At 36.5% G+C, this 13870-nt stretch overlaps 1 protein-coding gene across 6 annotated transcripts in view; it reads left to right on the plus strand.

The window, feature by feature from the left end:
* The window catches only part of USP45 (ubiquitin specific peptidase 45), a 73029-nt gene that overhangs the window by 12053 nt on the left and 47106 nt on the right, over nucleotides 1-13870 (plus strand). For all 6 annotated transcript variants that reach the window (XM_061427752.1, XM_061427749.1, XM_061427750.1 and 3 more), the window contains exons 6-7: nucleotides 11975-12117; nucleotides 12733-12828. In XM_061427752.1, the coding sequence (XP_061283736.1) occupies nucleotides 11975-12117; nucleotides 12733-12828 (239 nt within the window). The remainder of the gene's footprint in view (nucleotides 1-11974; nucleotides 12118-12732; nucleotides 12829-13870) is intronic.

Below are 13870 nucleotides of genomic sequence, written 5' to 3' on the forward strand. Positions count from 1 at the left end.
ATTCACTACCTGGAGTTAGGCTAACCTGCCAGATTAAGGGCTCAGTTCCCAAAAGATTGCCCTCACATCAGACACCATTCTCAGGCTAGGAGTTCTCAGGCCCCCTGCATTTCTGACCAACTGGCTATCAGGGTGCCCACTATCTTCTTAGTTCAATAATTTATTGGAATGACCCAGAACATAGGAAAGTGCTATACTTAAAATTATAGTTTCAATATAGCAGCAACAACAAAAAAAAACACAAATCAGGACCCGCCAAAAGAAAAGATATAGGCTGAGATGTGGGAAGGTACCAGACATGAAGCTTTGTATCTTCTTCCTGTGGGATCAGGATGCATCACCTTCCCAGTGCAGTGATGTGTCAGTACACCCAGGGTATTGTTAACCAGGGAAGCTCACTGGAGCTTTGCTGTCTGGAGTTTTTAGTAGGGTTTCATTGTATAGGCGTGGTTGATTGAATCACTGGCCACAGGATTTAACTGAGCCTCCAGTATCCCAACCCTCTAATCACACGTTTGCTCTTTCTGGTATGGCTGGCCCCCATCCCGAGTCATCTCATTAGTGTACACCCTCTAGAGTCCCACATGAATAAAAAAGATACTTTGCTAACATAAACTATCAAGAGTGATGTGAGGGGCCCACCATAAGTAGAATAGATTCTCCAGTCACTCTGGTAATCCAAGGATTTAGAGAGGTCTTCTCAGGAACTTGGAACAAAGAGCAGCCAAATTCTTTATTATGGAAGTGATGTATATGTTGTATTTTCTTATCTAACATACAAGTAATATGTAATACATGTTAATATATATTAAGAATACATAGAGAAGCAGTTTATTCAATCAAAAATGTTAAGTGCCTACCACTTAATACTTTATTTGATATGAAGTGGTAAAACAAAAGCAGGTTTAACTTGTCCTCATGGAGTTTAGAGCATAGGGAGAGAGACAAACATAACACACATGTAACTTCTGATAAGTGCTACAAAGGAAAGGAACAGATTGCCATGATAGGTGGTCTCATGGTCATAGTGATCAAGAAAGGCTTACGTGGCTGGAGTGTGGTTTGCTGGCAGAGAGCAGAATGTGATGAAGTTAAGATACGGTTATCAGGTCATGAAGAATACCATAGGGAATTCCATGGTAAAGAATTTTTATTTTATTGGAAAAGTCATGGAAACTGTTGAAGTGCTTTAAGTAGAAATGTAGTAGTCATTCCATCTTTTTTAAAAATAAAGATTACTCTGCCAAATGGAGAATGGACTGTTGTGCGTGAAGAGTGGAGGTGGGGAGATCCTTAAGGAGGTTATTGGGGTAGAGCAGGTAAGAGATGAGGAGGGGTTCTGGTGGAGAGTGGTGGACTAGGTGTAATGAGTGAGAGAGAGTAGGAGGCATCAAGTACGGATCTCAGGATTTTGGTTAACAAGGCAAATGGGGATAAATGGCCGTGATAATTTTGAAATGCCTTTGGAGCAGGAATTGAACTGCTTAGTAGGTGGCATCAGAAACTGAAAAATTATGTAAAAGTATAGTTTTCAGCTGTGTTTTCTGTAGCCCAGTAGAGAATGATTTTTATTAGCTATTGCTCTGAGACAGTAATGGTGAAAACACTAGAGGAGGAGCTAGAGGAGGTAAACTCAGGTTCTTGGACAGCAGAAGAAACGATTAATTTTATCACTCACTCATTGGAAAATATGGTGGTTGTAGATATTTAATACTTAGAGAGCAGATGTTGGTCTTGATGGCTGTCTCCTGAAGGCTGCACATTACTTTCGTTGGCCAAAAGAAGAAATGTAGGGACAGGATGGCATGGGTGCCAAAAATACAGTTGTAGAAATTATTCCCTCTGGATTTTTTACATTAGAGTTTCCTTGAGGTTAAGAATAAAGACAGTCTGATTCCATTGAATTTTACAGATTTCTTGTGTATTTATTATCACAAAGGATACTGTAAGGTAGGGAGTGTAGAATGGGACAAAAATCGTGGGGGGATTTGACATTCAATTCTGACTCTTTTCAATCACTAGCTCTGTGACCTGGAACAGATTATTGTTTATCTGAGTCTCAGGTTCTTTTATTTCTTTTCTTTTTTTTTTAAATATTAAATTTATTTATTTATTTGGCTGTGCCAGGTCTTAGTTGCTACATGTGGGGTCTTTAGTTGCAGCATATGAAGTCTAGTTCCCTGACCAAGGATCAAACCCAGGCCCCCTGCATTGAGAGTGTGGAGTCTTAACCACTGGGCCACCAGGGAAGTCTTGTCTGAGCCTCATTTTCCTCAGCACTTTATCCATCTTTCCCATGAGAATAGAGGTTGACAAGACCTTTCTTAAGGTTTAAGGTGTGAAATAAAAAATCTAATGATGTAATTCGAATAGAATTTCTATTTTGAGTGATATTCACATAGAGTCCTTCAGAAATTCAAAGAGGAATACAGTGTTCAATTGAGCTCAGTAGGAATCACGCATGAGTGGATGAGCTGGCTTCCAAGTTGGTCCTTAAAGGATAAACTTTGGACAGGTAGAAGACATCATTTCAGGTGGTGAGAAGGAAGTGCTAATGTAAGCTTTAACTGTTTATGAAACCAGGGTAGCACTTGGAATGGGGAAACAGGTTCTTGAAGGAGTTTGAGAGTGTGTAGAACCTTTAAAGTCAGGGAGAGACATAGTTCTGAATTCAGGGTTTCCAGAAGGTCTAGGTCAAAATGTTATTATCTCTGTGTTCCAAGTTTCAGTAGCTCTTGGGCAAGTTTGATTCAAAATAAGATCCCATGGTATTCTAGAAGTAAGTTTTTTGGGATAGTAATATTATTATAAAATGCTTTACAGATCAAATATGGAAGTTGCTATTGAGGTTTGTAAGAATGCTGGATATGATTATATAGTTATTTTAAATGATAATCATGAAGATTGTGGAAATATAAAAACGTCTGTATATGGGAACTCAAAAAGACTATTAAACCGTATTCACTGTGTTCAAGTGAAAGGATAAGAATGACTTAAAAGGAGCCTTTTTATATGTTAAGTAAAAATAACTACTGAGAGGAAAGCCTGTACCTGTACGTTAAACATGTTTTTAAGTTACATGATGCCTGGTCTCATTTCACATCTGATGCATCTAGTTTAGCCTCTCTGCTCAGTGAATCTCAACTTTTGTTCCCAGTAGCTCTTTAGACTCTATCAATATTTCTCATATTAGATATTAAAACTAAAAAAATTAGAATGTTTTTTAATTTTACTGGAAAATAGTAGTAATTCCATGACATGTTAACACAAATATCATATTTTTAGGACAGAGAACTGTTTCCAGAACAACACAAACCTAATCAGTGGCATTGTTTTACATTTTTACAACTCTCTTGAATGTCTGGCTTAATAGAAACAGCTGGATTCTCATAGCTACTTATGTATCCAGTCTGTTCTGATATCACATGGCATGTAGCTGCTGGAAAACTGCTTCGTATAATTGAGAATGAATGAAAGTTAAAAAACCAAATAACATCTTGGGCTTGTTACGAAAATACTGTTGAGCTTAAGGACGCTCAAGAGATGGAGGTCATCTTCAGATCCACTTTGAGAACTGCTGAACTAGCACATTTCTATCCTTGTAGTTTCTGTCTTCCATCTTTCTTGCCTGAAGGCTCGGCTTATATCCTACTTCAGTGACACTTTCCCAGTCCTTTGTTTTATCTCTCTGTGTAACCTACATTATAATCTTAACACTCGGTTTTGTGGTGTTCAGCTTTTGTGTGTATCTGTGTCTGATTTATACAACTGTACGTGTCTTGAGGAATGTACCCTGGCTTAAGTTCTTTCTGATTCTCATAGAACTAGGCAGTAAATACTGTTGAACTGAATTCTTGCATTTTCACCAAAACACCCCTGAATATTATCAAATTATTTGTTCATTCAGTCTTCTAATATAGCTGAGTTTCTACCTTGCGCCAGAAACTGCTAGATGTTGGAGATACAGTAGTGCATGAGACAGATCTGTTTCTCAGTTCCTGCCATTATTGATCTTTTAGTCAGTGAGGGATATTGACAAGTCATAATTATAATTGCTGCTTAAATAGTGCTGTGATGGAGCAAGTACAGTGGACTATGAGAACAGTTTGGAGTGGTATCTAACCTAGAGGATCCAGGAAATTTTTATTTAGAGTAAGAGATTTCTAAGCTGGGAGCTGAAGGACAGCTAAATATTAGCTAAGCAGGGAGCTGAAGGACAGCTAAATATTAGCTAAGCAGAAAGGGAAGGGGAGATAGCTTATTGATGAAGGATCTGTTTAGGGATTGTATAGCTGCAAGATTGAGTTTTGTGATGATGGCCATGGTGAGAGGTGAGAATCTGGAGGTAAGTGGAAGTACCAATTGAAGGGCCTTGTAAGTTTAGAGTTTATCTTGCAGGCAGTATTGAGCCACTTATAGGTTCTAAGCAGAGAAGTGGATGATCAGTTACGTAGTTTAGAAAGACCACTTACTGTGCAATGGAGTTAGATAGGAATGCCCTTGTATGTATACCTGCCCACTCATATGGCAGTGTCATTTTATTATATGACTCAATCCAGACTTCTAAGGACAGTGGTTAGCCAGGAGGTAGAGGAATGTGGAGAACAAACAGGTGAAGTCATTGTTATTTGATTCCAAGGTAGAGGAATAGTGGGATAGCAAGTTTTTCCTTTTTATTCTTTAAAGATTAATCTTTTCAGCTGTAGAAATGGGCAAATTACATTAATACTACATGACTGGTTTAGGTAATTGCATTAAGCAGTTGAGGGAACCCTAGTGCTGGTTCCCAGAAGAATGCTTACAGCTGTGTAGATCTCACATCTGATGCTAGGATTTGCTTTAAAAAAAAAAAAAAAAACTCTCCACAATCTCCACCTCAAACACATATCAGAAAACTAAAAACAACAAATAAAATCTCCTTATAATGAAAAGGTCATATATAACACAAGATTGGAAAAAGAGCAAGAAAACTTTCTTGTGAGACCCACCCAGAAAACCAGAAATATGTGGGCCAGTTTTCTCAGAGGGCTTATTGCTCATTTTGGTAGTCTTGTAAATGTCACAGAAGTATTCTACAAACACAGGAATTCCCGTCGAAATTGTGTCTTTGCATACATGTGAACTAGGCAGATGATAGAGAATCCCACATTCTTTTCTAAACCAGTAAATTTGAGTAATACTGATGGGATGCCATTTTCAAAGAACTTAAAGAGAGCATGAAATATTATATTCTGTTCAATTCATCAAGCTTATGCTCCTGATGTAAAAAGACATGTTGGTTCTTTGGTTTTATTAAGTTTGTTGTACCTGTTTTTGAAATAAGAAAGTATATACATTTGGAATCTGAAATAATATATCTGAGTATAAATAATATTGTACCCTTTTACAATAACAATATATAATGTAATACTTTTTAAAATAAATAATATAGTTCTGCTATAAAGTGACAGTCGTATGCCTAAAATTTGCGTTTTCAAAAAATAAGTACTAAAAATAGTTATTCCCATATATGAACGGGGTTAGGGACAAAAAAAATGTTGAACATTTAAAAAAACAACTTATTACCTGTAGGGATTTAAATCTGGAGTTCCTCTTCCGAATTACAGAACACAGAAAACCACTTGAATGAATTTACTCAGTTCTCCCCAAAATGGTGCTAACTTGTACCCTTCTGGGTATAGAGGAAGATGTTAAATTGCATACAGTGGGTATGTAGAGTATTAGGGCTTAATATTTTTTGATGAACCCTTTGAGAAGGGCTGCTATAAACTTTAATAAAGGTATAAATTCATACACCAAAGACATCCAGCAATTGATTATATACAACTTTTGCTTGAAAGCAGTAGTCTTTTCTATCACCACTAGCATTTCATCAGTGTTTCAAGTTGTTACACTTAGAAACCTTATCATCCATTGTTAGACAGATACAGATCATAATGGATGTGTGGATTCTGAACCCAGATTGCCCAGGTTTGAATCTACTCTGTACAATTAGCTGTGTGCCTTCGTTTGATCATGATCTTTACAATGAGGAAAGTTAACAGAGGAGATGATGCTTTCAGATTCTTTCTTTAAATAAGCAAACTGCAAAATAAGTTTGCTTTCCTCATGCCTATGGGACACTCAGGATGCACTAGTGTTCCAGCTCTGGTTTAACCAAGACAGTTCACAAATATTTATGCCTTTGTGAAAAGAGCGACATTTGATATTATTTGGCAACAAATCCACTGTTGGTTGTTTTCAGTTTTCTCCTGCTAAGTCACTTCAGTCGTGTCCGACTTTGTCTGACCCCATAGACGGCAGCCCACCAGGCTCCCCCGTCCCTGGAATTCTCCAGGCAAGAACACTGGAGTGGGTTGCCGTTTCCTTCTCCAATGCATGAAAGTGAAAAGTGAAAGTGAAGTCGCTCAGTCATGTCCTACTCTTAGCGACCCCATGAACTGCAGCCTGCCAGGCTCCCCAGTCCATGGGATTTTCCAGGCAAGAGTACTGGAGTGGGGTGCCATTGCCTTCTCCCATGATGAGCAAAACTGCATCTTTGGTCCTGTGATGAGCAAAACTGCATCTCTGTATTTGCTTCTCTGTTTCTGTAGGTTAAATTTTTTGGAATTTCTGGCCAATTTATAAGCACATCTTGAATTTTGATTACTGTTGTTAAGCTGCCCTCTAGAAAGACTATGCAAAGGATATAGTTGGCAAGAATACTCATTTTTCTGTGTCTAACTTTCTTTATAGTTTTTAGCGATTTTTTTGGTTTTGTTTTTGGGGGTTTGGAGGGAGCAGTAATGAAATTTTTAGTCATTGTTACTAAGTCCACCAGTCTTTTCTGTAACGGTTTTTTAGCCTTTGAGATCATGCTTTGAAAGTCTTTTTATTCTAAGGTTATAAACATATTCACTCACAATTTTCTGGTACATTAAGGATTTTTTAAAGTTTATAATTTAATATCTGCTGCTGCTACGTCGCTTCAGTCGTGTCCGACTCTGTGTGACCCCAGAGATGGCAGCCCACCAGGCTCCCCTGTCCCTGGGATTCTCCAGGCAAGAACACTGGAGTGGGTTGCCATTTCCTTCTCCAATGCATGAGAGTGAAAAGTGAAAGTGAAGTTGCTCAGTCGTGTCCGACTCTTAGCGACCCCATGGACTGCAGCCTACCAGGCTCCTCCGACCATGGGGTTTTCCAGGCAAGAGTACTGGAGTGGGGTGCAGTTGCCTTCTTCTGATTTAATATCTAGAGTTGGTTTAAACGGTAGGGAATCTTTGTGTTGGACTCATTTTTATTGTAGCAAAATTTGAGGTGCTTAAGATTACTTTTTAGATAATCTTAGCCAAATTTTGAAAACATTTTCTTTTCTCTTTATTTTGGCTCTGCTGGTGCTTCAGCCAGAAAGTGAAGACTTTGTCTGGTTTATTTTGTTGTTGTTGTTGTAGCAGCTTTGTCCTTTTAATTATACCATCCTTCAAAACATCTTGAAGTTCAGCCCTTAGTTGCATTCATTCTGTGTTCATAAAGGAAGAGTTCTTAAAGTGAATATGATCTAAAATTGCTGCCAGATTGAGAAAGCTTTGTTGTCTCTAAAAGCAAAATGATCAGTAATTATTCTACGTTGGAAGTAACAAATTGCATTTTATTAAAATGCATACCTGTCTGTAGGTCAGATAACTGTGAGACTGATTCAAACACCCTTGTTTTCAACTAGAAACTTAAACTCGCAGCTGACAGTTTCAGTAAGCAAATGTACATGAATACTTAGTTTCTAAAAGTTTTACTATGATGTAATCATGAATTTCAGGCTAAATTTCTCTATGCTATTCACTGTGTGTCAATTCCTTATACTCCAGTCATAAATCATAGGCAATTATAAATAATTATAGATAGTGGTACATACAGTATCTGGTACACAGCGGACATTTAATAAAGCAATTTTATTTGAACTGTTACCTTTTACATTTATAGTTTACATATATTTATATAAACTATTTCATATATAACTGTTTCATTGTAACCATGCTGCTTAGTAAAATGAAAAACGTGCACTTTAAATAAGATACATATAAATAGTTCTTAGAAAATGTCAGTCCATTTTCTAGTCCTATTATTGGATCTATTTAATATTCAAGCCTAATAACATAATTAATTTTGAACGTGTTCTCACAGAGTTACATGTATAAGTCAACAAAACAGACTCTTGCCACTTATGTGAAGTAGCTATTTAACCATGAAATAAACTATTTTTATTGCCATTGCCCCGTGGATATGTTCTTCCTGGCAGTGCTGTCCATATTTGGTGGCTCTGCATGGAGAGCCAGGTGGTGCTGAAAAGCATCGCACAGTGAAGCGTGGATATATCTAGGTTTGACATTTGTCATCCCTTACTGCTGAAGGGAAGGGTAAAATCTGGTTTTCCATATGCTTATGCTTTTTTTTGCCTGCAGTTTTGACCAGATGGTCTTATGAACATTGTTTACTTTAAGATGCTATCCCAGATGTTTTGAAAACTGATGGGTAAATGTGATATACAGATACATAAATCATTTGCACTTTATGGTTTAACAAATACTATTTGGCCTTATAAGATTAAAATATAAGTTACTTCTGGAAGTATTTTCCCAAGTGAATAATAAATATAATTTATAGATATATAGTATATATTTATATGGAATTAATAGTTTATTTCCCCCAGCCACTCTGTTTTCATAATAAGCTAAAACATGGCAACATTTATTAAGAACATTAACTAAAGGGAATACTTGTGAGAAGTCATATTTGTTAGGGGTTGAGAACAGTCAAATCTGTACGAATCTTGCCTGCTATTTTTTTGTAATTCTTCTCATTGTGCATAAATCACTGAAGAGAAATTACCTGGCAAAATGACAATGGATTTATAATCAAAAGATTATCATTTTTATTCTGGGCAAATCACTTAACCAGTTGGAGAATGAGTTTTGTAAAATCACAGCAACAACCTTGCCCCAAAAGACGGGACACTGCTTGGATTTAATTATTCTTTTGTCCTAAATCTCTTAAAAATCACTGTGAAGCCATCCAGTGGCAATAGCTACAATGAGAGCCTGAAATCTGCCAATTCTGGACTTCAGTTGGAATATCAGATGTAATTAAGAGGTGGACTGCTCCCGTTTGCAAGCCAGGATCAGCATGGGGCTTCCTCTTGTTTGTGCAGTGCTTCTTCAGCACTGGCTGGCTTTTATCATTTGCTTTTGCATTTCCTTGCAAGTTTGAATACTGTCTGGCCTTTTCCCGCTTTTCCTTTTCTCTACGCCTGGCCTCTGTACTTCAGTGACCCTCTCCATTGATTGTACCGAGCTTTGTCTCCAGGCTCTAGTATGGGGTATAATTCTTATCATTTATTTTTAATATCTGGAGGACAGGAGGAGAGGTCTATTTTTCTAGTTCTTTTCTGTGTTAATTCAGAATTCTAGGGTTGGGATTTAAAAACAACTCCTCGTTATCTGGATAACAAATATCCAGTAACAACCAATAGTGTTTAACGTAGGAATAAAGGGGGGAAAACAGGTAATAGAGTTAATGATAAAATGTTGTGTCACAGGGTAAAAGTTGAGTTGAAGGAAAAATCTTTTCTTTGTAATAGATTTGGTTAGTGAAAGAAACATCTGAGAACCCACAGGTCTATTTTTCTCCCTAAGATGTTTCCACATGAGGAAAAAAAGCAGGATCACAAAAACCATGAAGTCAATGTAAAAGGCAAAACTCACATTAGCAATTTAGGAAATCCAGTTAGAAATGAGATAAACTTGAGGGGAAAATCCCCAGAAAATACAGGAAATGATTAAAGAGAAGAAAGTGAGAGCAGACAAACAATGGACATGACAAATAGCTCATGAAGATGTGGATGTTGGCATGAATAGCAATTTCGGGGGGCTCTCTGGGCTGTTTTTCACACACTTACAAAGTGCTTAGCATGCCCGATACTTTGCAAAGCAAGTTTAGCTCATTTAATCCTTATAAAAACTATATAAGAAAATATGTTAATCATCCCACTTGATTGATAGTGGAACCCTATGGCTAGAAGCCTTTCCTTTGGCAAAAGTCACAGGTCGTTCCTTTGACCAACAAGGTGTGCATGATATCAGTCTGCCAGTACCTGAGACTGAGGTTTCTCTTGATGGTGTTTGTTTTCCACTCCTGTCCATGAGAAAAGGGCCACCTCAGCGCCTTTATATCTCCCATAATGCTTTTGTACAGAATGCTGGGGAGGAGATGTCTTAATTTATTTCCTCTTAAGAAGTCATTGGAAGCATATAAAGCTAAAATTTGACAGTATTTGCTGTTTAATGTTGTTGGTTTTAATTTATATTGAGCTTTTAAAATATGTATGTTCTCTTCAACATCACACCCCTGTGGAGGATAGAGCAGTCATAAGAGACATTCTCTTATCTCCATGAATCTGGTTGGAGAAGCAGACAGCCACTTAAAAGTTAATTAGCAATGCAGGACAGCATGTCAGTATTGCATGCGTGCATGCTAAGTCACTTCAGCTGTATCCAACTCTTTGAAACTCCCAATGGACCACAGCCTGCCAGGCTCCTCTGTCCATGGGATTCTCCAGGCAAGATACTGGAAGGGGTTGGTTGCCATTTCCCTCTCCATTGTCAGTATTAAGTAAATAAAAATATAATTGTAAATACTGTAAAATCTGAGAGTTGAAAGGAATATAAAAGAACATCCCTTTAAAATCAGAAGATTTGAGAACTTCGCAGTTTCATGTCAAACTTCAAATTATAATGATTTAGAAATCTGTTAAATAGATAATAATCAATAATACCAGTTCATAAATGTTAGAAATTTTTCTTCATTTTCACAGTTATTAAACATGATGAATTGATATAATTTGCAAATCAGTGTTAATTATGCAAGTCAGTAAGCCCAAAACATGCACTTTACCATACTCTTAAGTATTAGATATTTCACTTTTTATATTATGCTGTGGGATTCCCCACCCCCTAGCCCCAGGTTCTGCATCCTTGGATTCAGCCAACCACAGATCAGAAATATTCCCCCCAAAATTCCAGATACTTCCTAAAAGCAAAACCTGAATTTGCTGTTCACTGGCAACTATTTATTTACATAGCATTTTTATTGTATTAGGTATTATAAGTGATCTAGAGATGATTTAAAGTATATGGGTGGATGTGTGTATGTTACATACAAATACTGTGCCATTTTATGTAAGAGACTTGAGCATCCATGGATTTTATTTTGACAGTTTCTAATTTATAGAAAGCAAGAACTATACCATCCCCAAATTACTACTGTATGGTGTTTTTAAAATTCCATCACATTTCTTCTGTTTATTAATTGGCATTCTTTTGTCAGGAAACGTTTTTTCTTTTATCCTCATTTAAAAAGTCTATTATCAATTCAGACCCATTCTCATTTTGTTCAGTGAGTAATACTCTTATCAGCACTCTTCTTTATTTTGATATACAAATTGTTCCAAATTGGACCACTGGAAACCTGTTCAAAATGATGCCTGTGTATTTTGACATACTCATCTTTTTTTCTTCTTTGGAGCACTTATTTTCTGGAATAACAAAAATGGTAGAGGCTCATTTTGCCTCTTTTGCTGCCCCAGGTTTAGAATCAGCCTTTTCTTCAAAGAGTCTTCATTTGTTTTAATGGACAATGGTATTTAGAAACCAAGATCTTTTCTACTTGCTTGTTTAAAATTCATTTTAAACTACTTTATTTTTAAATTCACCTGGAATTCTACAGGGAGGTTTGAAGAATGGATGTGTATGTATTAAGATGAATTAAAATGAATTACTTTAGCTGTAAGATACAAAACAAGAACTACTTATTTCCATTTGTATTCTTGCCCCTCAGAAACACTGATTCAGAGGAAAAATCTTATTTAATTTTAAATAATATATTTAAATTGTATCAAATGATATGTATTTAAAATCTCATATCCATTGTGTTTTCTCTAACTTAGGTGCGTTTTCTAGAATCATAAAACTTTGTGAAGAAAAATGTGAAACAGGTGAAAAAAATAAGGGAAGAAAAGGTGGCAGTGTAACATCTGTAAAGGGAATTACAAATTTAGGAAATACTTGCTTCTTTAATGCGGTCATGCAGGTAAGAGCCATGAGAAAGCTTTGTAAAATGTAAAAGTTTGTTTTAATTAATTTGTGTTTTTTGGCACACCTTGGACGTCAAATAGCAAGCACACCTTGGACTGCTAAATGTTCATCTAGAAGTTTATCTGTTTTCTTTTTGATTGTTTTTGGCTGTTTTTAGCCATTGGGCTTCCCTTGTGGCTCAGCTGGTAAAGAATCTGCCTGCCATGTGTGAGACCTGGGTTCGATCCCTGGGTTTCGAAGATCCCCTGGTGAAGGGAAAGGCTACTCACTCCAGTATTCTCCCTGGAGAACTCCATGGACTGTATAGGCCATGGGGTTGCAAAAAGTCAGATATGACTGAGCGACTTTCATTTTCACTTTAGCCATTGTCATATAGTACATATGCCTTCTTTTTCCACATTGATTCTGAAAGACCTCTGTATTTTACCATGGCTCTGTCAGTAATAGTGATATTTATTAAATGTAAAATGTATTTAGTTAAATTTTCTTAAAACCTAAAGACATTTTTGCTATATCAGATGATATTTGAAACTTGGAGAGAGTATTTATTCTGTGAAATTGGAGGCATATTATAACTGAATCAGAAGATAATACTTTTATTTTCTTTCAGAACTTGGCACAGTCTTACATTCTTACTGAATTGATGAATGAAATCAAAGAACATGGTACAAAACTCAAGATTGTTCCTTCCTCTGACTCTCAACTGGTAAGAATTATAATTATCTGGATAATAGCTCTTTTTAGATAAGCTGGTGATGTTGCCAAAATCTATTTTTCTTACTTCTCAGAGCTATCCATTGAGATGGTAGTCAGAGAATTTGAAAAAATAATTCAAAAGCATTTTGTGAAAATAAATAATAAGACTTAAAACTTCCAAGATCAGAGCTTTAAGATATGTTATGCTTCAAACATCTCATAAGTCAAACAACAGAAAAAATACTGAGGCAGCTTTTGAGTAGACATACTAGAAAAGACTAAAGCGTTTTGATTTTTGTTGAATGAAACATCTAGGATTCTTGTTCTATATTATAAAATCTGTATTATAAAATTGATAGTTAATGGTAACATTTACTTAAATACAGCATTTTTATCCTTTAAAGGTAGATTTAATTTTAATAGTGATCATCTGAAGGTTTTCTGGAGCCTAGTTTGATATTGGGTTTTTAAACTAGTGAGAAAGGGGAAAAGGCAGCCTCTGACATTTGGAAGCTATCCTGATACCCACTGTTAGGCCATGTTGTTCACGTAACCTCACAGAATACCAGCCTCAAGCAAGGTTACTCCCAGACTGTTAAAATGAGACAAAACAAGTCCGCTTAATACTTTTGTCTAAACCAAGATTACTCTTCCAGTGAGAAAATCCCAGTCACCTTCTCTTGGCCAAAAGGAGTCACTGTGACTTTTTTTTTCACTTGTTACAGCTTTATCTTCATTCTAGTTTCCTTTTATTGAGATATTTCATCGTAGAAATACCCCCACTTTATTACAGCATCCAACTGAGAACAGACCTTTTCTAAAATTATTTTCCTTAATTTCTTCCCTAAACCACCCACCTGAAACCCAAATCCTCCATTGGTTCTTTTGAATACCTCTGATTGAGACACTCCATGGTTCCCTGTTGTGTGTGTTCCCCCTCAAACCAACAAGTAATGAACCCATCTTGTTCTGCTCCAAGTGTGTTCCTGGTGGTCTTGGAGGGTATTACACTAATAATTAAGAGTCCAGTTAGAAATTGATTTGGAGAAGGT

This window comes from Bos javanicus, chromosome 9 (genome assembly GCF_032452875.1).
Source record: "Bos javanicus breed banteng chromosome 9, ARS-OSU_banteng_1.0, whole genome shotgun sequence".
Lineage (NCBI taxonomy): Eukaryota > Metazoa > Chordata > Mammalia > Artiodactyla > Bovidae > Bos > Bos javanicus.